The 27,748-nt window shown below is 37.4% G+C and overlaps 1 protein-coding gene across 1 annotated transcript in view; it reads right to left on the reverse strand.

Annotated features, from left to right (window-relative positions):
• The window catches only part of THSD7A (thrombospondin type 1 domain containing 7A), a 327,266-nt gene that overhangs the window by 195,744 nt on the left and 103,774 nt on the right, over positions 1-27,748 (reverse strand). The window contains exon 10 of the mRNA XM_074574765.1: positions 22,933-23,466. Within this exon, the coding sequence (XP_074430866.1) occupies positions 22,933-23,095 (163 nt within the window). The 5' untranslated portion in view covers positions 23,096-23,466. The remainder of the gene's footprint in view (positions 1-22,932; positions 23,467-27,748) is intronic.

A 27,748-nucleotide genomic window follows, 5' to 3' on the forward strand; every position in this document is an offset into this window, starting at 1 on the left:
AACCATATCTTTATGCTTCAGGCTATTACAGAGGTTGCCCAACTGTCTCCTGTGAGTACACACATAATGTTCAGAAAGAAAACAACCTTGATGGAAACGATTTATTTTGTATGACAATGGTCCTGCTTTGGAGCTGAGCTAAGATATTCTTCTCACACAGCTCTGAGGGACCTGTTGGCAGGAGTAGCTCTTCCCAGACAGAGCAATACTACAGCTGTCCTTTAGAAAATGGGAAAGTCTTGATCTACTTTCTAAGATAGCAGCGGTCCCCAGTCTCATTTTCTTTCTGTCCTTTTACTCGTAGGTGAACTGCATAAACAGACATTTAAAAGACAGAGCAGTAGGATTGTTTCTCAGTCTTGTTAACTTTCTTCACAAAACACACCTCGTCATTCAAGGTGCCCTGTGCAGGTTCAGAACACAGAGGTATATGCATGTGTAATACAGTAGATTAGTTCCATTTGAATATCCAATCTTCGAATACCAAATTCCATTTGAAGTACAAACAAAAACCTATGAGCAAATTCAGACAGATTAGTTAACTCAAGAACTATTTCTAGCATTTTAACTGTTAACTACTGTCTCCTGCGATGAGATCCTTATTAGGGCAATATTTTGAAAGAAAAAACCATCCCAATTCACACATCTCCTACGGTGATGATTCATTATGCAAACTGCTGCCTCACCCTTGAACATTATTGGCAGTGGGCACTATTCCACAGCGTCAACAAAAACTTTTTAAAAAAGAAGCTACTGCTAGTGTTCAGCATATCATTTTATCAGTGAAGGAGGAGCAATTCTACATCACCAGCTTTGTCGTGCCACTGACCCTCGCCGTGCATCCTCCAGGCCTAAGCAACCACAGTATTTATGACTGGATTGGTCTCTGACCCAGATACGCTACTGATTATTGAAGCTTTCATTTGGCAGGAGTAATTCTGACCTACTGCGCTAATAATTTTGCTGATGGAAACTAATTAGCAGCCAGTCTACACACTCTCTTCAACCTAGCTGTTAACAAGCTCCTAATGAAACTTCAATCAAGTCACACTGTGCACTGGATAAATAAACACGTGCACACACACACACGCGTGTGTATACACACTGAAATGATGACTGTGCTCATATGTAATGAGTGAAAGTAAAACATGCTAAAACACAGATTAGAGTGTTCTGTGTTTATGTATGGATGAAGAAATTGAAGTGGCTGTGTGTCTACTTCCAGAGTATTTCATACAGGTCAATTTAGGACAACCCAAAGGAGACTAAAATCTCACAACTATGTAAGTATAGCCCTTCTCTGCAAAGTACATCAATGCTATGAGAAGCACACATTGAACTTCACCTAATTAAGTAAAAAAATTAATAGGTGTTTATTAGATTACTTCCATGACTTGAAGTAATTCAACACCCCCAGTTACTGTTCAAAGAGACTAACTTTTAAAGGAATGAGCCAATTAACTCAAGTGCCTAGGGTGGAGAGTTGTGAATACTGGGTTGGACAGACTGGGTCTCTTACGCAGCTCTGAAACAATGTTTGCATCCATTTAAATGTTACTGTCACTGTGCTAACTCACCAGGAGTCAGACAGCCATGGTTAGCATTTGGACCAGAGATAAATCTTAAAAAAAAAAATAAAAAAAATCTCCAATTGTGTCAGATGGAAATTAAAAAAATAAGAAGAGGGGAGGGGGGGAAGAAGGAAGTACGATATGTGGTAAAAAAAAAAAATTCTATACAAAATTCTAAGTAAATAGCAAATTCCTGCACACTCTGTATTCACACATCATAAGTAATGCACAAATGTGACTAGGTCAACAGTGAAAGCACTGGAGAATAAAATCCCTGTGTTAATCAACTCCTGCTAAAGTACTTCAAGATTCAGAATAATCAAATGGAAAATAATCTTCATGGATGAAATCAATAAAAGTTGAAGAAAAGCATGCAGATCGATTGCTCTTTATTTTTCTTCGATCGTTTTGTGATTCAGCATTGAAGTGGTAGTTAACAGCATTTGAATGTGGTAAGTTCTGCAACAGCTGAAGCACTCAGGAAAATAGCCTGTATAAATTCATCTAAATATCATATGTTAACTGATCAATATCTACCAATTTTGCCTAAAGAGAAACATTTGTTAATGTTACCTACTCTCATTCTATGAAATACTAATTGCATGTATACGAAAGCTCCCACATAACTTTCTGATAGAACTAAGTAATCACACGTCTTCTGTAAAAATTGAAGACAAGCCTAGAACTTTTATTTTGTTCTGCGTAGCACTTACAAACTGACAGTCTGGGTGACGCTTTAAGTGGTCTTCTACACCACTGGTTTGCCTACACTGGATACCAATACCAGAGTTAGACACTTGGTTACATCCTGTACTTTTACTTCTGAAAAAGAGCTCAAGATTTAAACAATCTTTAATCAGGCTCTTTGACCTTTTCTGATTACTAGTGCCCACTCAACCTTTTCAAGATGAATGGTAGATATCTTTGTCCAAGACAGTTTATTCAACAATCACAATATTTCCTATAAGTTAGATAAATTGAGCGGTCACTTAACAGGGAGAAAGGCCAACGTCAATCGCAGCAAAGGTCACTCGGTTCAGTTATCATGTACTGTATTAAATTGTCATCGGATCTGAACAGCAATTTCATCAATAACCCATCCAACTAGAATGACTATGAATGTTAGAAACAGCCCACCCACCATGTGGTGGGTGCAGAGTGTTTGGGGAACTCACGCATCCCTGCGTGACAGCGATAGCAAAGGCCACTGCACAAACACCTGAAGGGACCAAAGGTTCTCATCCACCGGTTTGGGGCAAAAGGAGAGGAAACAAAAAGACACTAATCAGCTGATATTATACAGTATGGTCTTTTCCATGGTACTATAAACACTGTCCTACACGTTACTACTTAAGAGTACAAAATTTCCATGAACTCTGGACTTGAACCTTTGCACATAACATCTTACCGACTCACAGGAAATGAAAGTGATACCCTGAGAAAACAAAATTAACAGGAAGGTGTTCATTCCTCATCTATGAGAGCACTCAACTACCCCGACTTCTAAGGCCTTCAGCTTGAAATTTTGCCACATCACACGATTTTGGGTGTTCTTATGGTCACCCTGGGAACACCTTGTTCTTCCCAGCATCACTGGTCTGTTCTGCTGACTCTGATTTCACAAAAGGCAAGATGCAATAGAAGAAACATTTACTGGAAACTTTAAATAGATAAATACAACTACTATCCAAACTCTGACATAGAAAACAATTTCATAATTATTTCGATCCAGTTATTACCAACGTCCCAAATGTTAAGAAAAGACTTTTAGCTTTTATCATAACGAAGTGTTAGTATTGTTGGAAAAAAAACATTATTTCATGAAATTACAATAGTTCAGTAACTCTAAGAATCCCCTTACATGTGAAGAGTTCAAGCATGGAATGTTTATCCAGTTTAGTCATTTGTATTACAAGGAAACATGAACTGACTCTATAAAGAGTTATTTATACTTTTTTTAAAAGATATACACAATTTATTATTTCTACACATGCAACTTCGCAAAATAAAAATGAAGTCTACACATTACAAAAAGCCACACCATGCTGTGCTTTTATTTTGCATATAAAATTTCAAACAGCTAACTGAAATTACATGAACTTTTAAACAATATCCATACTTAGATCTCTTTCATATTTTCAAAGAAACCATAATCTTGTTTTCAGACAATCCACTCTGAAAACAAATATGAAAGTGAATGCCTGAGCATTTACAAATGAAATCTATACTGTCTCCTCAGGAATCCGCAGAGTAACAGCTGGTGTTACATCCTATCAGGAAAGACAAGCAATACCATATGGCGTATTTTTCTGATGCGGTTCAAAACATTGAATATCCAAAATACCGTACTTAGAGGGAAGAAAGAGGGACTTGAAATCCAACCATTACTAATAATTAGTCCACTCCATCACCAGTAATTAGTCTACTTTGCTGTAAATTATTTAGCTTTATTCTTAGCCTGACCTCTCACCTGTAATATTAAGGTCTAACTATACCATTCGATAGTCACATGTAAGCAAAGCAAAATGATTTACCATTAATAAATCCTTGCTTAGGGAAGGTTGCCCAAAAAATGTATTTTACATTTAAGATGATTTTTAGAATTGCTTAATTATTTAATCTTTTTTTCATTATGCTAAACAATGTTATTGCTAAACACCAGGAAAGAGTCAATAAAGTATCATTTAAAGTTACGCTTCCGAGCAGGGCCCACCAATCACCATTCTCCCCTGCAGAACAAACAGCAGCAGAAGCTTTGAAGAAAGATGGATTACTTCAGGGCATACAAAAACTGACAACACAACTGACTCTTTTTCCTTTCCAATTTCCACTCGGAATCTATGCTGACGCAATTAAGGCTCATACTTGAAAACATCACGGTATTAAAAAGGAAACACGGGGAAAACAGAAGTTTAATCAGCAAAATGTTAGTTTTTCTCTATTACCTAGAAACTTCGTTTCTAACAAAGCACAAAATGCAAACTTTTAAAAAAACAGGCAGGAAGGAAGGTTACTCTACACTTTAGGAGAAGCCAGCTCCAGTTGACAGAGATACGTATTTATAGAGATTGTGATTTTATCTCTATATTCTGAGATGTAGTTATAACAACTTGTCACTGAATCCACTGAATTAATGGCATAGTACTCTTACTCTGACACAAAGAGAACATATTGTATGAAAACAACATACTGATAAAGCAGTATTAATAGTACTGTGGGTTTCACTTATAACCTGCCATTGTATTGACAGCTTTAACATATATACTTCTAAAAAAAAAAAAAAAAAAAAGGCCAAACCCCAACATATCTCTTTTGCAGTTAAAAACTTAGCATATATAAATAAATAAATTATTTTTTAAAGGATAATGCTGTGACATGGTCAACATTTTTCAAGAATGTATTTTTAGACAGTTTGCTTCAAACGTCCATAAAATAGTTATCTAGAAGCAATAAAAATACTATACAATAGGTAACTAATTTGAAAACCCATGTGAAAGAATCTCCATATTTAATACATTTAAAGCAAACTAAAGAAGATTTCTGTTTCCTTATTTGTTCTCAGGTGCTCGCCTCTTTTTACATAAGGTTAACTAGAAATTAGTTGAGTTTCTCTTCAAAATTGTAAAGGTTTTTTGTAACAAATGGAATAAAATGGCCTTTTTAATGAATGAGGATTTTAAATGGCATTAGAACTGAAGCATAACAATCCAAAATGACGGTGGTGCTAGCTATATTTCACAGCAACATTTACTGTTCGAAAGAGCACTCTATATAGCGACTTCACTGTCTGGGATGAATCCATCTGTCCCACTATTAGTCCATAGCTAAGAATGAAACAGATAAACTCCAAACCTTCAGTTTGCATTTACCGATTAAAGATCGAGTCTTAGGCCATCTGCGACATTACAATAATCTGTCAGGACATGAGAAGTCCTGACACTGAGAAACAGGCAGCAAAGACCTTTCAACAATGAAACCTACATTGAGTAATTCTATAGCATCACAAAAATGATATAGGTATTTCCAAGAGGCTACTTATATTTAACCACCATGAAGTATTTAAGAATATTCTAAAGCAAAGAAGCACCAGGCCACACTGGTGAAATGTGTTCTGACAAGCACATCAGTAATAATAAAATAGACTCTAATAATTTGCAAACTAAGAAACTCTTAATTGCACTGGCCTGAGAAGAAATACTGCATTCCAAAATGCTTTACACAAATTCTTGTTTGTAAACAAACTACGAAAATATCTTATTAGCTACTGTGAATAGATAGATGGCATTGAAAGTGCAGGCAATCTTAGAGCTGAAAGAATGATCATACATTCATTTCATATTTTGCTCAACCCTCTCTCCCTGCAGTAGAAAGATTGTTTAGCCTCCCACATTGTACTGAAAAGCTACATAAGGATACTAAATTGGAAAAATAAAATAATCTTAAAACTTAACAAAAACAAAGACCACCCAAAATTATAAAAAAATAATCACTTGATTACTAATTCACAGGGTATTCTACATGCATGACCTTTAAAATTAAAATGGGCATTGCTTTTATGCTGCTAGGAACAATTTCTGTATCTTTACCAGATTGATGCACAATTATCAAGGCAGATAAAAGCAGAAGCTTGGAATCATGCTGAATTGCCTCTCTCATAAGCAGCTACCATGAAGTAGATTTCAGTTTGAAAGCTTTTCCATTAAGTAGGTTTTAAACAATACATTCTCATTCTGAAACTTTTCTTGAGACAAGTTATTTTTAAACACGTGATTTCTCTGCTTTGAAAAGTGGAATCGCAATGAAGAGCTTGTTTAAATGCAAAATCATTGCCAACAGCCAGGCCAAGCGTACTCATTTACCAGATTTCAAAGTGACAGGTATTATACTTGAAAAGTTTAACTCTCAGAGATTTCTTTGCCATCACAAGGATTAAATTCTTTTTTGCTTGTACTGCACTGAAATTTAAAACCAAAGGCCCTCCGAGGCAGCAAGAACTACATGAGTAAGCAGCATTTTTCGTTACTTCAAGTCCATAGAAGACAGTGGTCTTGGTAGGTGCAAAAAGGAGACAGAAATGGGTTGGGCATATAAACCAGAACTCCTAAATAAGACCTTGAACCATCAACTACAAATGTATGGTAACTATAGGAACGAACAAAAATCTACATCAAAGCTTTCCCAACTGTCACCGAAAGACTACATCCTTGCTCCCAAAGAATACATCCTATTACAACTATAAAAGTAAAGGATGGCAAAACAACCTATGTTAATCCAAAAGTCATGTATCCATATGTTTACTAAGTCTGCTTGTTAAAACTACACTAGCTTTATGCTCAGAATCAATTCTAACAGGCACCCATATTTCTGAAGGATAAAAGTTCTAAAAATTCTTCCAAAACAAGAGGAAACAAACTGCCACCAAGCTCAATTTCATCTTTTGCTTCCCATTCCTTTTAATTCAAGGGATTAAGTGTTATTACTTAACTAAAGCATAAAGGCTAATCTACCTAAAAGCTAAGAACCTCCTGAAAAGAAAATAAGACACACATGTATCTATCTCATTTTGAAAGTTGGTTTTAATATGGCTAGTTAAAAACAAGAAAATCAGCACCGGGCATTTTGTTTGAATGTATATTGTATCAATGAAGGCAACTAAGACAAATTCCTTTAAATAAAATTGAAAAGAAAATGAAAGTTCATGAGCTTCTGGAAAGCTGCTCTACAGGCCGCTCTCACAGTTAGGTGTAATTCCAGTGACACAGGAAGGAATAAAAGTTTAAGGATGCTTCCACGATGGGAAAGGCCCCATCACTGTGGTCAATATCAAAGTTTAATTGATATGCCAAAGGAAATCTCAGTGTACTCAGCTGCACAAAGCTTAATAATTTTAAGAAGAAAGTGGTATTACAAAATACATATTAAAGAAAGATTAATTTTTAGCATAAAAGGTAAATTAGAATGTCAAAAAGAAACATCTAGGAACTTCTCAGAGAGAGTATTTCCTCCTTTTTATCCAATAAACAGGGAACGGCATTTATATATTTTTAATCTCAAGCCTTCATTTGCTAGTTAAAATAAAAAATACTACTTAAATATCTTCTCTGTAAAAACCTAAAAATTATGTTGAGGCAAAACACTGCCGGCTTTTCCACCTCCTGATTCCTCTGTTCCAGAATGGATGTTGAGCACTTGTTGAAGTGTTACCTTGAGTCATGACATTAAAGTCACAGGAGCTAAAGTATATAAGGTTGGACCCAGTAATTTTGTTTTCTCAATGGAAAACCAGAAGTACACTGTTATTATGATCTGTATAGTGAAAGAATACCTTTGCACTAAATGTCCTGCTAGAAAGATTCAGATTGGACTCTCTTGACCATGATAAAAACTCACAGAATTATTAAATAAAATGGAATCAGGAAAAAAGCAAAAATTCCTGTTAAGAGATTGCGTAAGTATGTGTCATATTTTACTTATTAAACTTACACTAAAAGTTTCTCATCTTATGAAGTGAGGAAAAAGGTGTGATCTCTTAATGTCGCATATTCAATGATATCATGAGCAGTATATGTGACAAGGTGGCTTGTAGCCCGGGAAGAAGAGCACAGGGAGCCACTAAAGGCTTTTTCAATTTCCTAGTCTGGCATTCCAGGTTATCTTCAAGGCTGCGAGCTCTAAAGAAAGAGCAGCAAATGTCTTCTGAAGCACCAAATGTCTCCGTGAAGTGCATTTGAATGTTAAAATCAAGGTTTGCATCGCCGTCATGGTGTGACTGATATTCAGGTTTTGTAACTAACAGATCAAGAATATCATTAACAAAAACAGCAACATGGTTCTGGCTTTGTCTTCTAATTACAATTCGCCTTTGATAAAAATTCTTAGGTGTTGACAGCATGAGATAAAATAAGACTGCCTTTGTGTCTCTCTTATTTTTCTCTTTGGAAGCGCATTAATACAACATCATAAAAAGGTGAACCACTATTCCTTGTTGCAGGTAGGGGCCTATGGCAGAAAGAGCAAAGTTTCTCCTCCAGAATACTGAGCAGTTATTGAACAGGCAACTAATACAGACCCAGGTCATGGGGAAAAACATCTCATGCAGCACCCATTAGCCCACCGAGACAGAAAAGGAGGACGATACAGAAGGGCTAATACAAGTCTCATAAGGCACTGGGATGGAGACTAAAAACCTATCATCTCTACTAAAAAAAAAAAAAAGCAAAAAGAAAACCAAAATGTTACAGACGATAGATTTGAAGACTCACGAAAACCTCTGTCTATACAAAAACTTACTGTGTTTTAAAGAATGAGTCTGAATGCTTCATCTGACTATCTGTACTGCGCCTCATATCAAACTGATACTATATCACTCTGTGGCAACTTAGTTATCAGAATAAGAGGCCCTCCACTTGAATAATGTGCATTTGTGGCTCTTCTGTTTGGTTGCTTTTGTGTGTGTGCATGCGTGTGTGTATGTTGTTTCAGTTTGTTTGGTTTTTTTCTATAGAATGAGTCACCCATGAAAAATCCCAACTTCCACGTGCTTCATAACTTTATTAAATAAGTGATTAACAATCAACTCAGTAGCTGGAAAGAATTCGTATTGGGGCAGTGATCACATCTCAGAAGGAAGATACTCTCAACCTGAAGTTAGAAGATAAAAAGTCACATTAAACCCACTAGAGTAACTGTTATGTAAATGATAGACACTGTGCTGCTCAGCGCAACACTAATAGGTTGATTTATCAAGAAAGATTAGAGTTCACTAAGCGCAGTTCAGCTAAGCCATAGCTGAGGGGCATGACAACTGAAAAATACTCTTCTCGAGTAATCTAGTCGTGAAGAGGAAAAAGGGTTACAGAAAAAGACAAACTAGCTATAAAATAGTGCAACACAGACAATAGTGTAGTCTTTCAATTACAGTGGTAGAAATCCTCCTACTTAAAATATTTACAATAAATGTAAAGCAGAGCTTGGGAAAGACGTGGCAGATTGGGAAGAAAGAAGAGAGAAAGGGTAATTATTCAGCCTCATTAAATTTTTCATCAGAAGCAGCAAACTATCATAGTTTGAGCATTTCCTTTTTCATTAGAGTGCTTTTTAATATTGACATCTAACCAATTATGTTCAAACTAATTCCCAGAATACTGTGAGAATGTAGCTACTTTCAGAAGTTTTTCCAGATTAATGAACTGCATTATTTTTTCATTAGAAGCAGCAGCGTGCTCCGAGACATATAAAGTGGGGAACAAAAAAGCCACCCTGAATAGAATGTATTCTCCAAAAAGCCCTCAGCTTTCTTAATGAGTTTCTATCTTCAGGGAGCCTTCTTCATCTTTACTTTAAAAATTCAAAACCAAAAGCAACACTATTACTTCAAATGGACTCCTTGTTTATAACCAACTGCAGCAAATTAGGTGAACTCTTTGTCTGTTAGCACCAGACACAGGTGAAGTGATATAGCACAAAAGTAAATCTTTTTTAATTGCCATGCTATCTTTGATCTTCTACATTCCAATTTTTTTGTTGTTTTTTTTTCCCCCAGATGTGCTATTCATTAAACTATTTTCCCTATCTATCTTAAACTGCTTCAATAACTGAAGATTTAGTAAGCCTTAGCCAATGATAACTTGCTTCTTTTTGAATACTTTCAATGAAAAAAAAAAAGTTAACAGAAAAGCAATATATTATCTGATTCATTATACAGAAAGCAGGGCATCTGTGTTTTACGGCTTCTTAATATATTTTGTCTTTCCAAAATAACTCTCTCTGGTAACATTTACATAAGAGGTGATGAATGTCTGTCTTAAATTGAAAAGAAATTGCAACACTGAATTGCATTATCAACTAATACAGGCACCACAAGACTGAAAACTCATTTTTGTGCTCTTCCTTTTAGTATTTTATCTTTAATTAAGTAGCACCTTTTCTTCTTCTCAAGTTCTCCTTAAATCCGTATTTTGTTAGTGAATGCCTGCCTCTAGGAGTGCTACTCATCGCTCTCAGGGGATTATATACAGATTGGATTCCATTGATAGTATAATAATAAACTTTCTGGATAACAGTGTTTCACTGTTGAGAAAATATATTTAGAAAGGTATGGGCATATACTGAAGATTGCCTTTAATTTACTAAAACAGCAAGGTTATTAGTTCAGATGTATATACAACCTTTGTAAGAGATACATAAGCTACTTTAGAAGCAAGTTGTCTACTGTTATCTTTCTTACAATGGCTTCCACCCAAACTAGCATCTACATATGAGCAGTAACAACAGGCAATTTACTCTGAGACACAAGTTCAACGTTTCATCTCCTTCTACTCTAATAATAGTATGAAAGATTTCTCATCGATATGAACACACCTATATCCTACTTCTCAAATGAGGGTGATGAAGACATCACGTAAGCAACAGATTTTGTCATTGTGAGAGAAGTTTTTTTCTGTTTGTGTGGCAGCAATTTGTAGTTCACGGAATTGTTACTTCATTTCTGATCAGCAGTGTCCCTTTACAGCTGAGGCTTCAAAAAAACATACTTATTTTGGAAACCCTACTTCTGCATCCGAAAGGTAAAATCTTTACTACCCAATTTTAGCTTTTAGTTTTGGACCCTGATGCTTAAGGACTATTACTTTTATGTTAAGAGAGAAACTAAGCAATACACTGTTCAGGAGAAACTATGAAGCACTATAACCTAGCAAATTCAGTATTTTCAAGGGAAGGCATTTACTACATAACATCTCCAGAGCAATAAAATGAACTTATAGAGTTAGGATAAGAAAAAGACAAAAATGATGCTATCTCAAAAAACAAGTTGTCTAATATCCATATAACAAAATCATAAATTTAGAGTTACTTCCACCACATGTAATTGGTAGTACATCTGATAAAATGGCTTAAATCTGTATTATGACAAAAGAACCAAGACTCAATTATAATCAGTACGTATACTCATCATCTTGATTTATTCCATAAAGCTTTTAAAACATATTAAACACAGAGGGGGGAAATGAATTATTTATATTAATATATATTTAATATATTAAATATGTAAATCATCTATACAACTCTGTCATGGTATGCACTTTGCGGAGTTTTGGTTTTGCTTTTGTGCAGTACAGCCCATAGACTTCTCCTGCAGTTCCCTACAAAGCCATGGAAGTAAAGTACAGAAAAGTAACCTGAATTCCCTAGCTTTATGGTTCAGGTACCCAAACTATGCCCAGGGTGTTGACATTCATATATCAAGTTGAAATATGAAGACCCACAAGTCATTCATCCATGTCAAGTTAAAGACTACAAATCTTCCTTGCACACTCAGTCACTTTATCACTCTCCCTCCTCTTCCTTCCACTATCTTCTGCATGGCACCAAGCCCGTCTTACAGGAAGGAGTTGGTCTTTCCAATGCTGCTCTCTAAAAAGCAATGCTGACTGTGAATTTCATTTAGAGTTTCAAAAAAAAAAAAACAAAGTGGTTTCAATGACAGCCTTCAAAGCACGCCTCTTAAAAACAGCAAGCTAAGCAGCAGCGGAGCTGGAATTTCTTAAAATGAGTTAGTGGTATACAAAAAAAAAATACGCTTCTGTTATTAGATGCAACCACAAATTCATGCTGTGCTCCTGTTTTAGTCAGACACTGAAGACCTAGGTAACCTACCATTATACGCATTTTAAGGTAGTGCCATTGGATCCACAGAGCGTTGTTCAGTAATGTTTTCAGACCATCACATATATATCACACATGCAAGCGTGCACGCACAGGTATGCGTATTGTTGGAGACATCGAACGAAAATAACTTCTAGACAGATTCATTAGAAAATTCATGTTAGTTTAAAAATTTCCACATCTATTCATACAGCAATTGCCGCCTTCTCTCAGCCCCCTGAGTTTTTCAGTCTCACAGTCTATTTTACGTATTTGTATTCAACAGAAAATAGCTGCTGGTTGCTTACCCCATGATTTTCATGTTTGTATTCTCCACTCAAGTTAATTTCTTTCTTCCGATTTCCCAAATGTCATAATCTTTTCCTATTACATCCATTTTTGTTTGCATATGACAAGTACTACAAGCGTGCTAAAGCGCTGGTTTCTTGGGAACAGTATGATAACTATATCAAAAAGTCCCAAGTCTCAAAAAGTTTCTTCTCTTTTGTTTTTGCACAGAAACCTACAGAAAACTATACTTACATAAACGTCACTTTACAGAAGAGGAAAAAGGTTCTCAATGTCACCATTGCCAACCACTTCCAGAGCTGAGACCAGATTCAAGATCCAGCCTCTTTACTGGCTTATAATGTTTTCTTGTTGTTTTTTTTTCCATAAGGTTTGTTGTTCCTTGTTGCAAAATATAGCAGTCTTACTGTTACTGGAATGGCTTTTACCCTTTTCCTCTACCTCTTCCCCTAATCCAGACATTTTTTTGACCGACAATCACAAGCAAATCAAGTAAAGCAGAATAAACCAGGAAAAAATTCATCACAATGTATACTTGATTCAACCAGTCAGCAGAAAACTGCAAAACAAGCAAAACTTTACATAACACAAGGGATCTTTTAGAATAATCAAGCACATTCATATCAAATGCCAGTGCCAGCAATAGATGGTCAGAGCCTGGAGAAGGCTCACAGGTCAGCTGGAGAGCACCTGGAGTGCAGCACAAAGGACTTCCAGCCACTCCAGCCAATAAGTCAGCTTCATCAGGGGCCCAACTTAAATGCCTCTTTGCAAACACATGTAGCATGGGGAATAAACAAGAGGAGTTAGAAATGTGCACACACCTTCAGGGTTATGATCTTATTGGCATCATGGAAACATGGTGTAACGGCTCTTATAACCAGAGTGTTGGAATGGAAGGATATAGGCTCTTTAGAAAGGACGGGAGAGGAGATGGGGCTGGGGGGGGGGGGGGGACGACAATTTTCCCCCCCTGCTCTGCTCTGGTGAGAACCCACCTGCAGTATTGCATCCAGCTCTGGGGCACCCAGCATAAGAAGGACATGGACCTGTTGGAGCAAGTCCAGAGCAGGGCCATGGAGATGATCAGAGGGCTGGAGCACCTCTCCTAGGAAGACAGGCCAAGAGAGTTGGGTGGCGTTGTTCAGTCTGGAGAAGAGAAGGCTCCGGGGAGACCTTATGGCCCCTTCCAGTACTTAAAGGAAGCCTACAGTAAAGATGGGGAGGGACTCTTTATCAGGGAATGTAGTGATAGGACAAGGGGTAACGGTTTCAAACCGAAAGAGGGGAGATTTAGATTAGATATTAGGAAGAAATTCTTTACTGTGAGGGTGGAGAGACATTGGAACAGGTTGCCCAGAAAAGCTGTGGATGCCCCATTCCTAGAAGTGTTCAAGGCCAGGTTGGATGGAGTTGGATTGTCTAGTGGAAGACATCCCGTGCCATGGCAGTGGGGATGGAACTAGATAATCTTTAAGGTCCCTTCCAACCCAAACCATTCTATGAGATTCAAAACAAGAGTTTTGCTACATGCAAATAGAAGAAGGGATGACTGACAAATCTGTGAATGTGGAAATGCTAAGTAACATTCCTCTTACTACTGAAGAGATTTTCTCACAACTATGCATTTTGGAACTATCATACAGTCAAATCCTGCTTCCAAGGTTTTTCAAAACACTGTTTTCTTATGAAAATAATTTTATCCTTTAGTACGGCATCTTGATATCAGATATTTGAACTATTTTTGACACTTGAAATTATTTGAATGAGCTTTTAGAGTGTTAATAATTTATCTTCGTATCTTTGTAAACAGCATTGTTAACAAGTCTTAATTATGTCATTTTGTATAAAGCTGTGGTACATAGGAACACCAGCAATTGAAGAGAATTCAATTGTGCTAGGCACTGTACAAACACAAGTCATTATAAAACAATCTCCCTCTGTTCTGTTCTTTATTTCTCTAATGGCCTAGTGGTAAAATAGCTATTCCCCAGCACACATAAGGAGAGTTATATTGTTGTTCACTAATATAAACATTTCATTTTGCCTAATACAGGAGGTAGAAGGTAATAATGTGTCTCATTAAGAAATTTCTCATTGGATTAGCAGATGTCATCAATCTTTAAAATGTTTAAGTATGTCTCACTACATCAGAAACCATTTCCAATTAATATCCTCAAACTCACTTTATGCAATATAAACAGTCTACACAAAACAGTTACTTATTATCTCTCTCTGTCCCTCTCAAAATACCTGTGGAAAACTCTTACCAGTATTTGGACATTTGAAAGTTTGCTGTGTTACCTGCAACACTGTGCACTAGGGATCACAGGAGAAATTTCAACTTGGTCCAGTCAATAAGGGCTACATCTAATGCCACTCCTTCCCTGAATCCGTGCAAATAGACCATATTTTTCTTCTCTATTCCACAGACATAAAATCACCAAAAAAAATCTTGGCAATGCTCACAAAATACCGAAAATTACTTCAAAAAGAACAGCTACTGTGGTCTACTGACAACTTCCAGAAATGTCAGCCACACCAAAATGCACAGTGCTAATTAATGCTGAGAACGTGCTGATTGCTACAATAACTGTCTTAGATTTTGTGTGAAATCCAGACGCTGGTACATTTAACAATGTACAGCATTCATATGGGTGTTGTAAATAATGGGATTTCTAGGGGAGATTAATTTGTGTTAGTGGTAGCAAGACTGCTTACATTAAATTTGGTTTGACTGAGATTTAATATGCAATACAATAAAGTTATTTTAATTGTCTTTACTCAGGGAAGTTTACCAAATAATGTCATTCTTTAGGGTTTCTAGACATGTTTCTCTCACCTAATTATTCCATCATTTTAGTAACTCCATATGTTTTTACTGCCTCACTACACAGAAATAGACATAAAAAGAAAAAAGAAGTCCACAAATAAAATCCCAAGTTAATGCTACTGCTATCTCCAACTGTGGGCTCTGCCAGACCATTGTCTCCTTTGCGGGTCCACACCAAACAATCGGATCTTCAGCTTCTATCAGTCTGAACTTAAACAGATCTTTACCCACCTAAGGAACCCACCACTTTTTTTCAGCTTCACCAATCTAAGAAACAGAAACAGAGATTTTTTGACTGCACATACATCCAAAAAGGGGTCTCCCAGCCCTCTTACACGGAGAGGCCTTGTCGGTGGACAGAAAACAGATCATAGAGGAATATACGAAAAGAAAAAAAAAGACATATAAAGATGTGAATGCATCAAAGAACCTTCAATAAACAGAGTAAATATGCGTAGTGTCCTAAACCCCAGACATTACTTTCTCAGCTGCAGCATGTAGTTTGGTGTGCAATTTTATTTACACTTGTGTTTGAGAGTATTAGCCTTTATATTATGGGAATTGGGCTTTCTATTAAATCTGGAGTTATTGTGTTAAAAGATACATGGTTGTGACATCTGAACAACTGAGTGGATGAACACGATAAAAGATATAAACATCAGATGGAGTTGGGAACTGTAAAATAAAACCCTGGTCTATAAGATATTAATAAACAGAATTAATCCAACACCGGAGCAGCCAGCCTACAGAGCAAAACAACCCACAGCTTTTGTGACATTCTCTTATTCCAGTATGCCTATAAACTGAGGGATTCAGCTGATCCAGTTAGCATAAGCACTCCAGGGCACTTGCTAAAAACAATCCAGACATTCTCAGCTACCAGTACAACATGATCAACTACCATTTTCCACTCTTCTGACAGCTTCAAAATGCTATCCTACAAGTGAAGTCAACCATTAGCCCAGAGTATATTTTATCTTAACTAGAGGCTTATCAGCCCCCCCCTTCTTCCTATTTTCCTATCTCAGATTTGGCAATGTAGCTGCACAAGAAAAAGAATTTCAGCAGCACAACATTTTTCTCCAAACATTTAAATATTTACTCTGACTTTGTTAAATAAGGAGACACATTAGTAAAAAACATTTATAAGTAATTTCCTTAAAGCAACCATTTTCTGCATCTCTGCCAAATGTTTTGTTGCCAGGCTGCACTAAAAACCTTTTGTGTTCATGGAAGACTTAATACTTGCCTTGCACAATATCTGTTGAATAAAGAAATCTGAAAGGACATTTTATAGATGAGGGCGAAGAGCAAGAGTGATGAACGTGCCTAATGAAAATGAATATTTCCTTATTCAAGTCATAGATAGACAAGCCCCATTTGACTACATAAAAGTCAGATTTAACTAGGAAACAGACAGTCAACAGCGTGGTTGCTTAGATGCACATTACAGAATGCAATAGAAGTGATACATTCTAACTCTAATTAATATAAATTTATACAGGGTGTATGTGACCAACACTTAACCACGTTCAGTCCTGGAGGATCATTTATATTTTAAATCAATGAGATAACTGTAAAGCATCTTTATCACATTTTGCTTGACTAGGTTTTTTCTTTGGAAAGCTGAAGAAATGCAGCTTTTACTAATATCCCTTTTATCTTATTCTGGAACTAAAGACCTGAGAATGAAAAAGGTGAATCCTGATAAACACCTTTTACATTGACAATTCAAAAATTTTGACCTCTCCCTCCTCAAGGATGTGTAGGTAGATTTTCCCTTGAAGAGGTCCTCATTGCCCTCTTTCATCATCACATGTGAATTCCCTTCCTGTCCGTCAGGCCTCAAGTTAAAACATCTTTTCTCATTTAGCATTTTCCCCTCGGTCTTCACATCTAATCCGCCTCTTCAGATCATTTCTTCATAATCTCTTTAAAATCGGGAGTTTTCTATTTACTGACATAGGCTTATCTGTCTCTAGTCTCAAGTTGCGATTACTGCAAAAATTCTTTACTCTGGTTTTGGAAAAAAAGCCAAGTACTGAAACAAATCGGGAATTTTCTGCTATAGGATGGAACAGCTTCAACAAACAAGCTGACACAACCTTTAAAAGGTAACTGCTTTAATCAGAGGGATGATTAGGTAATTTTTATCTGTCCCTCTTCCCTTGTGATCATTCCTGTCATGTATTTAGGCACATTTTGAAAAGCCTGCTGGACTGCTGGTCCTAGGAAGGACTTCTGCCCCCCTCAGGCACTAATACGAGATAGGAACACTCAGTCCTGCGAAAAGAAGGGCAGTCATAGGGACATACACAGGGAAAATAAAATAAGGACATTTTATTCAGTGTTTTTATGTTTGTTAGCCACCAAAGGCGTTAGATGAGGAATTTCAGACAAAGTGTTGGAAACCCTCCTCTCTCCAATGCCATTTGAGGCATCAAACTCTTTTTAAAATAGAGTTGGGCCTTGGAATGTGTAAAACTGTAAAACCTGACAAGGATGCATGATGGTACAGAGGTTGTGTTTGTCCTACTTCGTGGGTAAGTGGGAAACCAAGAGGTTAAAAACTAGAGGGGTTTTGAGACCCAAGTTCTTATCAAGTAGCAAAGAAGCATGATGTGGTTAAAAAGTCCCACAGTAACATGTTGAAACAAGAGAAAGATTTGTTCATAGACTGTTCAGGTGAAGTAGGAGGCCCTTGGGCAGTCATCTTTCCAAGAGGATGGAACTAGAAAGAGTAAAGGAGAGATGCTACTGCCTGAAAAAAAGCTCAGAAAGAGGTTAAGGAGAGCTCTTGCAGAGCTTCCAACATCTCTCTGGTGCCACTGGAAACCACTTGGCACACTAATTTGACACTGTACCTCCATAACCCCAGGAGCACATGCGATTTCCTGTATGTTTCCTACACCCACATTATTGCCTTTCCTCTGATTCTCCACTGCCTCAAACATTGCACAAATTATTACCTAAGGACCAATTCTCACATACTGAGACACAGCATAAGCATAAAAATAAAGGTATTTAAGTGTTCTCTTCAGAAAACGAAGAATTCTTCCTTTTAATTTTAAAAAGGCACGGTTACCTACAGATAGTCTATTTCAAGTTCTACCTTTGTTAGAAAGAAGGGGAAAACGTCCAACAGCAGCTGTTATACAGACGACCAAGTCTTGGTATCACACAATTGCAGATAGCTCAAATAACTCAGCAGAGTTATACCAATCTATACTATCTGAGATCTGATCAATAGTCTTTAAAACAGATAATGATGGTAAAGGCACTGCCTCCCAGATTTTTTCTTATGGCTTTTTTTTTTTTTTTCGTTCCAGAGATATCAATCCAATGTTGCATCTTCCACTTCAAGAGTATAATGTGCATTACTTCAAACTGTCAGAAGAAGCAATTTTAGAGCGTGATCGAACCTTTGTGATTTTGTGCAGCTCTTCAGTAATTATATTAGTAACTGTAGGCAGGCATTGCACCCAACACTGACAGCACATCACACATCACCATGTCGGTTGATTTAACAAAAACAAATGAAGCACAGCGTAGAAAGAAGTAAAGGAGAGTTCTGACGTGGTAAGAAATACCTAGGCTTAGTCAGTTGTATATAGAAATGGTACCTATGTGGCTTGCATCACAAAATGACAGAACAAGAAAAATATGCATCTTCTTGTTTTGGAAGAGTGATAGCTGTATGGCAGTCTTCATTTATGAATCAGCAATCCTCACATTGTTTACTGCAAAACTTAGAGATATATCAAAATCTTAGCCTATGGTGGGGAGTATAAAGAAGATTATGATACATTCTGGAATATGAAAATTTAACTTTAAACATAAAAGAAACTGGACAATAACATTTAGCAAAAGTTAACACAAAAGGAGATTTTACTGAATTGTAGCATAGAATTACTAATTTTTTTTTTATGCATATACAGAAACAATTCATTAAGGCTTCATAACAGTTAAGGTAGAATATGAATGAAACTTAAAACATTTCAGGAACTCACAGAAGTTCAGTGTAGGAGCGTAGAACCTGAACCAAACACCTATTCATAGCAAATAAAGACTGTAGACTTAGAGAAGGGCAATTACTGATGAACAAAACAGGTAATTCAAAAATTCTTTCAACTTCAAAAGTCCAGTGCTCAGCAGTGTGTGTCCACCTCACACCAGTGGAATCACCACCCCTTAATACCACAATATCTGTTCTACGAGTTGCTGTTCTCTGCCTCAAATCATCAAGCAGACAGACACCATGACTCAACTCTGGGAACCTAGCTGTTTCATCACTCTCCTGTGAAGGTATTCTGCACAGGTAGAGACTTTGCTTTAGTTTATGTTAAAGAAACCAGATGGACTTTCCCAGTGACCACACAAAATTAGTGAGCTGTGTATTTGGATCTGAAAAAAATGTACACACCATGTCTGCATGGCACGGAATGAGAATGTTTTGCGAGAAACCTAGTTTAAAGACTAGTAACTATGATCAACTACGTTCATCTAAATGCCACTCAAAACACTGAAAACATCATAATTGTAGCATAAATCTGCAACAGCAAACATCCATTCTCACAAGAGATCAAAAAAGTTACAAAAACCAAAACTTCAAAGCAGTTTCAGTTGGAAAAGCAAAAATAACTTAGTGATGGCGTCCATACCACAGGAAGGTGGAGATTAGAAGGGACCTCTGGAAATCATTTAGTCCAAGCTACCTGCCCAGAGCAGGTTGTTCACAACATTGTTCATGCTAAATCAAAGATAATTAAACCCCAGAATGGTTAACCTGAGTATTACAGACGCTTCAGATTTTTATGGTAGTACACAGGAGGATGGCGGTAGACAGGAAAGTTCATGACCCCCGAGACATTTTCACAGCTGTTGGAAGATGAACCAGATGAAAGCTCCCTCCCCCCACCTCCTCCCAAAACAACAACAAAAAAACCCCAAACCTTATAAAACAAAACAACAACCCTTCAAAAAAAGAAAGTATAAGGAAACTGTACCAGATACCAAAACTGTTATTTTATAAGACAAAGAATGCCTCAACTCAGACCTCATAACTCTTGCAGATTATTCTCCAGGGCATGCACAACGCAGTAAACCAGTATAGAAGACATGGAGTAGCGCACACCAAGACTTACTTCAAAAATCTTTAGAAATAAAAATCAGACACATGCAAGTCATGAAAAACATTTACAAAAACTGATGCCAGACTAAATTCAATACAAAAAAAGCATGTTTCTCAAAAAATGGATATAACAAGTCCCAAAAGGCATATAATCAAGCTGATTTCCTTGACACGCAGTCTTAGCCACACATTCCCTTGACCAGTTTCTTTCACAGAAGGAAAAGCAAAATACCATCTGAGTTGGAAGGGCTCATTACCTGTTCAATTTTATTAGTCCCTCTGATACTTCAGCTGGACTGTATACGCCCCATACTAGCTATCCCTTCAGATCACTGACCAGAGATTCTCCTAGTTCACTTTCTAGAACCTCCCACAAAGAGGAGGGGGAAAACAGAAAAACTCAATAAAACGTGTGTGCGAAGATTTAATTAGAAGCCAAACGCAGATGCACTACCTTATTCACTGAATCTTGCCCTTCATTGTTTGAAAAGAGTCTTTCTGACTTGTTTTTCATCATGTTATTATCAAATCGCTGACATTGTAATATTAGAAACTGCACAGTGAACATGCTCATCTTATTTCTTATTGCAGGCAAAACAGAGGAGAGAGGTCACAGAATAAAAGCCGAAGGGAAGAGCTGGCTCTTCATCAGGCCACGTAATTAGATCATACCTGTTCTAAACAAAAGTTCCTTAAGAGTGGTCTTTGCCAGGAAGGGAGAAAACAAAAGCCGCCCAGTTTCCTTGAGCTGGTTTAGCTGACATGACTTCAGAGCACGTGTACTATATGCAAAGTAAGTGGATTTAAGTTCATCGCAAACTGACAGTGCATGTTTGTATTAGTTGACTACAGTTATCATTTTCAACCTTTGTTACTATTTTAACATTTTTAAATACGATCCATTAAACTGTTCAATGGAGACAAAATAAAATGCTGGAGAGTTTAATCCACTGATGCCTAGCAACTTAGCGTAAATGTAAAATGCTTTATGAAAATGCTATACTATCATTGTGCTTTTGCATAAACCTGTGCATGTATTTTATCTTCTTTTTTTTTTTAAGTGTGTGCTAAACATATACAAATCTGTAATGGGACTGAAAACTATGTTTTGAATTTGTCAGTGGGTCAAAAAAAAAAAGGACACTGTCATTGTGCGATCCATCTTTCAGTCAGAAGTGAAAGTTGCAAAGGATTTTCCGTTCTTCAGACTTCTCTTTCTAGCGTTATTGGAAAGCTTGTCTTCTTGTTTAAATGAATTTCCTTTTAATCTCCTCCCTGAGCTGCTGGATAGATGGAGCCTCTTAAAAAATTCAGGATATCACTGTAATTGTAAATTGATCTGCTTCTGTGGCAGAAGGCTGGGGCCCTCCATCCAGGAAAGAGACTGTCTTCTCAAAGTTGTTTTTCAGACAAATGATTAATTTGCACTCTCCCTTACTACTATATTATCCTTTAACGGAAAAGCAATTTTTATACCAATCTACTACTTTTTGGATTGTTTTATTCCTGGCAACATACAGGGAAGAAAGCCAACTGCCAAAGCCAATGTGAAATATTTACTGGCTTGAAATTCTTACATTTCCTAAAGGAGACTCTACTTACATAGAAACTACAACTGTACTAGACAACTAAAATGTACATATTCATCACTGATAAAATTCTGAATTAATGTAATGTATTAATAGACACAGGAAAATTCCCCACTGATTTTTAATGCAAAGTTGAGGTTGGAACACTGTTATGACTATGCAATCTTTAAAACAGACACGTAACTCATTAGTATCAAAGTAGAGGAAATTATCTATCTAGTGTGGTGCTGAATCCACATAGCCTATTTGTCTGCGGCTCTTTGGTTATGAGATCTGGCATCACTTGGATTATTTCACCTAATCCATCATTAGCTTTCACGTGTCCTATATACTGTGCAACAAACCTAAATTTAACAAACCCAACTCCCCATCAATTACCACGCTGAATATATTACATGTCAGCACAGAGCACAAAGATTAGACATGCTGAATTACATCTTTCTTTGTGAAAAGTCAATATTTTTAGAGCACTGTTAACGTTGCTGACTCCAATTGTAACAAACGTTCCTTCCCATTGTGGACAGGCACTAACGCCCTGACCTTTGCTATTTACCTACAACACAGAGCTACTGAACAAAATTAAAAACCTCAGAAGTCGCAGAAAATACATGAAAGATTCCAGTAATTTTGCCACAGAGTCACAAATGTGGCTTTTTTTAATTGCCATATTTGCCTGACTGGTGGAATCATGGAAGATGACCTATTTTTATTTTTTTTTCGTATAATCCTGCAAGTAAACATTCGTAATTGAGATTTAACTTTCTCTCTCCGCATACACAAAGCGCACAAAAAGGCTATTACTTACAACAAAAAATAAATACGCTGCTGTGGTGTTAACATAGCTTCCTTACTTACCGGTCTTCCACAAATACACCGATGAAGTTTGAAATTCACTTTGTGCACGAGCGTCCCAGATTCCCAGCAGCAGCAGCAGCACAAGAACTCCCACGCACCGGGCTGGCACGGCGGAAACCCCTGGACCACGGCAGAAAGCAGCGCTCCCCTCGCTCAACCCCATGCCTCCAGCAGCCTGCTGCCGCCTCCAAAACCGGCAGCACGACCACGAAACCTTCTTGCAAACAATATTCCCCTCTTCAGAATTTCTTGGCGGGGAGAAGGGGGCTGGAAACCTCTCTCCCGCTATTGTGCATGGCAGTTGAAAAGGAAAAACTGTTTAACACCAGGGAACAATAGAGTCCTTGCTCGCTCTTGCTGCTGCTGCAGCGGCGGTGGCGGCGGCTGCTAGTATGGTTGCTGCTCCACACTCTTCCATTCAGCGGTTAGTAGCAGGTTTCCATCAGCTAAAAGCGAGACAGCTGTCCGCAGGGGGCTCCAGCTGACTGAGCAGGTTATCTTGCTCTGGGAGGCAGCAGCAGTCATTTACACCAGCTGGAGAGAGTGAGAGACAGAGAGAAACAGGGATGAGGAGAAACACAAATAGCTCAATGCTGTAATCTCGACGCAGAGAGTGACTGCAAAAGGCTGGCTTCCCAGACACGTCTCTCCCCGGAATATCCCAAATGACACATACTAAGAAGAAAAGAAGAAATCATCATCAGATGCGCTTCAGAAGCACAAGTCATAGGAGCAGAACAGATGTAACTAGAATGACACAGATTCATTAAGAGAGCATCAGACATTTGTCCTGATAACAATATGTACGCTGCATTAACCATTTGGTAACAAACAACAAAAAATAAGTGATTACACATTTGTTAAATAGACATTTAAGACCTTATGAGGGAAAATGGAAGAAAATGCAGAAAAAAAATAAAAACACACTAACCACTAACTTGCCTTGTGTATTTATCATATCTGTTTCAGGTAATAACATGTAGTTATCTGCTGTGAGGAGAGACAAATATATGTATACGATAACGTGTATGTATGTGTAAGCACATCACCTCCATGGTAGATGAAGTGTGCAGGTAATATATAACGCAAGATAACATTCTGTCCTATCCAGCAAGTATGTACACATATATACATGCATAAATGTCAACTGTGTAATTTAAAATAATTTGAGGATCAAGTCATCAATCATTTTTAAAACATACACTGACTTCTACATACGAAAGTATTCAGGATGCATTAGGCTGTCATGATGATACAAAAACGTGGAGAGAGACAAAGCTTTTTAAATAGGGATCTTTATCTCTCCCACCCACTACCCAGCGAACAGATGCAATAAAAAGCCTAAAGATCGGGTTTCGGACACCTATAAACTGGGAAGCAAATGAAGAATTTTCAAGAAAAACTGCTATCTTATTCAAAAAGTTTCATTAAAAATGAAAACAGCTACAAAAACACACAGTAGGAACACAGGACGCAGAGTTTGAAAATGATGGAGCTATTGTTGTTTAAAGAAGAAACCTTCAGTCAACCTCTCTTGGGACGCCTGTCATTTTGCACAACCTTCCCAGTCTCAGCCTTTTCACATGCATTAGATTAAAATCAGCCGTGATCAAATAATTCCCAAGTCTTTGCCTGTTTAAATATTCTGACATCAGAGCAAATTAGCAATGTTGAAGGTTGCAAATTCGTCTTTGTTTACTTTCCACTCTGTTACGCCTCTAAGAGGGAATTAAAGGCTCAGGGAGCTCTAGCACCGTGAGGCTGTGATTAAGAGAGATAAGCAAGTGTGGATTACTGTTCCTCAGCTGTTGAAAAACAGGCAACAATCAGGAGATTATAGGTTGATAAGGGATACATAGAAAGCCATGATCTTAACAAATTTATAGCATCCTGATGCAGAAACTTGTAGCCTCAGTTAAAGCGCTTCTGGAAATACATTTTATTCACCGCTACATCAAGCTGTATTCACTTTAGGAAGCATGGAAACCCCGTCAGCTTTTGCTTTGTTGAACTGGACAGAATACTGCTCCAAATCAAAACGTTGTCTGAGTTTATACAATTACAGCAATTTCACTGGTAAATTTGGGGTTAAGTTAGTTACATGCACATTATTTTGCACGCTATGTAGAGGGACCTGAGAATATTTGACCTAAGAAAAATAATGCCAGCTTCATAATTTATGCAAAATAAGACTGAGAATTTAAGGGCTTAAAAAAGTTTTAAGGTCATCAGGAAGTCTGTGGCAATAGCTTTAGTGACTTGAATAGTTCAAATAAAACATATAGATCTTATACATTCTTTTGAAAAATTAAGAGTAACAATACTGGCTTTTTAGTTGGAGCTATGCATGAGGGGAAAAATCAAGTTTATACAGTGAGTAGGGGAAAAGGCACCAGAGTTATTCAATACAATGGATTCTACTTAGAATTTTTATGAATGCATAAAGAAAGGCTCTGAAAATATTTTGTACGTGACTCAGATCATCCAGAAACATCATCAGGGAACAGATCATCCATGTAGTTGGCACAATGAATCAAAGTGGTTTTTGACAGCAGAACAAAGCAATATCATGAAAGAGGGTGAGCACACATACACAAGCGCTCAAATATTTCCTTATATTTGTGCAACTATTGGACCACATACCTTTAAAACTTCACTAAAACAGAGACCATTAAAACAAAATAACTTCACACCACTTTTTATGGTTGTACCATTTTTCCTGTCAAAAATCAATGAACCATGAAATAATAATTTCACTTTTTCTTTTCTTTTCTTTTTTGCTAAGAAGCTACGATGTATTTAAAAGCATTCAGAAATATGTCACAAAGACAGAATGGAGGAGATATTTATTATGCAAATGTATTTGTGTGTCTGGGAAAAAAATAAGGATTCCTGAGTCACTGTTTTTGGCAAACACTAGATCATTTCTGCAGTACATACACTTAACTTCTATTGATCAGGGCAGGGAAAAGCCAATGAAAGCACAGGCCAAAGAGTAGGCTGATGCCTTCAGAGAGAGACACCCACACCATCCTAACTGCAGGAGTTAGGCTTCAGACACAGAAGGCAATATATCCTGATTGCAAATTTCAGCTGCTATCAGCACACCTTACCTGGAGAGCTGCTGTTAGCCTTATCCACCCCAGTGTATCCCATATTCTCTTACCCTCTTCCTATTTGCTATGGTGACCTCCCTCCCAGTTGACAGTGCAGCCACTATTTCCAGCCCATGATGGCAATCCATCTTCTAATACACACCTAGTTATCATAATCTATCAGTTGTTTATGGCCTAGACATTCCCAAAGAAATGGTTAAGTACCTCTGAGAAGAAACCTCTAGACAAAGCAAAGAAATAAACTACAATCAACATGAGCATCTGTGTCACTAACATAATAGTACCTGAGCTGTACCTTGGAGCACCAACATATGAGTCTCAGTAGACCTCTATTCAGATACAATTATTTATTTGAAGCACAGCAGCTATGTGGAGTCTGTAAACTGCTCTCACAAGTGATTGACAAGTTAGTACCTTTTTGTTTTCTAGGAAAAAAATACAACTAACCTCAAAGACCTTTATGAAAATGAGGTAGAGTTAACCATGAAGTTGTGGAATTACTTTGTTCGTGTTTCCTAGCATTAAACAGCTAGAGGATGACAAAACAAACACGCAATATCTTGTATTTAGTAGAAAGAGAAATGAGAACAAGATATACATTTCTTAGCCGCTGGGTATGAAAAGCTGCCTGCCAAATAGAATCACCCTGCTGGCATTCCTCTGCTACCAGGCAGTCCCATGCTAGCACCCTTCTCTGTTTCTGAAATGCCATGAATAAAAACTTCAGGATCATATTATCTTCTATCCTGAATATGTTTTATATCTACATATAGTAAAGTCAAAGAATGTGCAGAGACTACAACATATATACAGCACATTTTTTTCTAGAGTCAGCAATACTCAATGAAGAGTTGTGCCCAGCCTGACTTTTTCCACCTTCAGTTTCATGGCCTGGTTAAGCCAGAAATCCTTAGCGAAGTTTCAGTCCACTTTTCTAGATCTATAAAAGATGTTTCACAAACTCTACAGCTGTACCGCCCTAAACCATCTGTGCTGTGTGAGTACAAGAATACCACAAAAATCACCCAAATTCTAAAGAATGAAAAGTGTTTTCTCTCTTGTGTAGAAAATTCAGTGTCCTCCTCATGTGAACTCTGCTCATTTGATTTATCTCCAAGACTTTTTCCCTTCAATTAGGTATGAAAATGATAGGTGCTGCCATAGACAAATAAGTCAACTATCTCGATGAAAAGAGCTCTAGAGCTATAATGAGTCGATCTGGTTCAGTCACCATATTAGGATGCCCTTGGATATATCACCTGTATGGGATGCAGCGGTATTGGTTGCACCCCTAACTTTTAGAGGGGAAGTTAGGAAGGTGTCGTGTGTTTCTTTACATGGACATTTGTTTTGCAAGGTGCGTGATCTAAACAATCCACACGACAGCTCAAAAAAGCTTTTGTTCTCTTTATTCCCTGACATAAGCTCACGGGCCAAAACTTCTAGCTCTGCATTTTGTGAGAGCCTGACTTTCCTGCAGATATTTTACTACAGATGCAAGTATATCATAAGGTTTCTCTTGAGATGGGGCCTGCAAGAATTTTATTAGTTTTTGTGAACTCCAGGCTAGAATAAGCTGTACAGAGCTCTTTTAGGCTTTGCTTTTCTGCAGAGCACTGAGCACTCCTCACCACAGTCAGTAATGGTCTATTATTTTCATTCGTATCAATGCTAGGGAGCCTCGTCACGGAAGCCACAAA

This window comes from Larus michahellis, chromosome 2 (assembly GCF_964199755.1).
Source record: "Larus michahellis chromosome 2, bLarMic1.1, whole genome shotgun sequence".
Taxonomy (NCBI): domain Eukaryota; kingdom Metazoa; phylum Chordata; class Aves; order Charadriiformes; family Laridae; genus Larus; species Larus michahellis.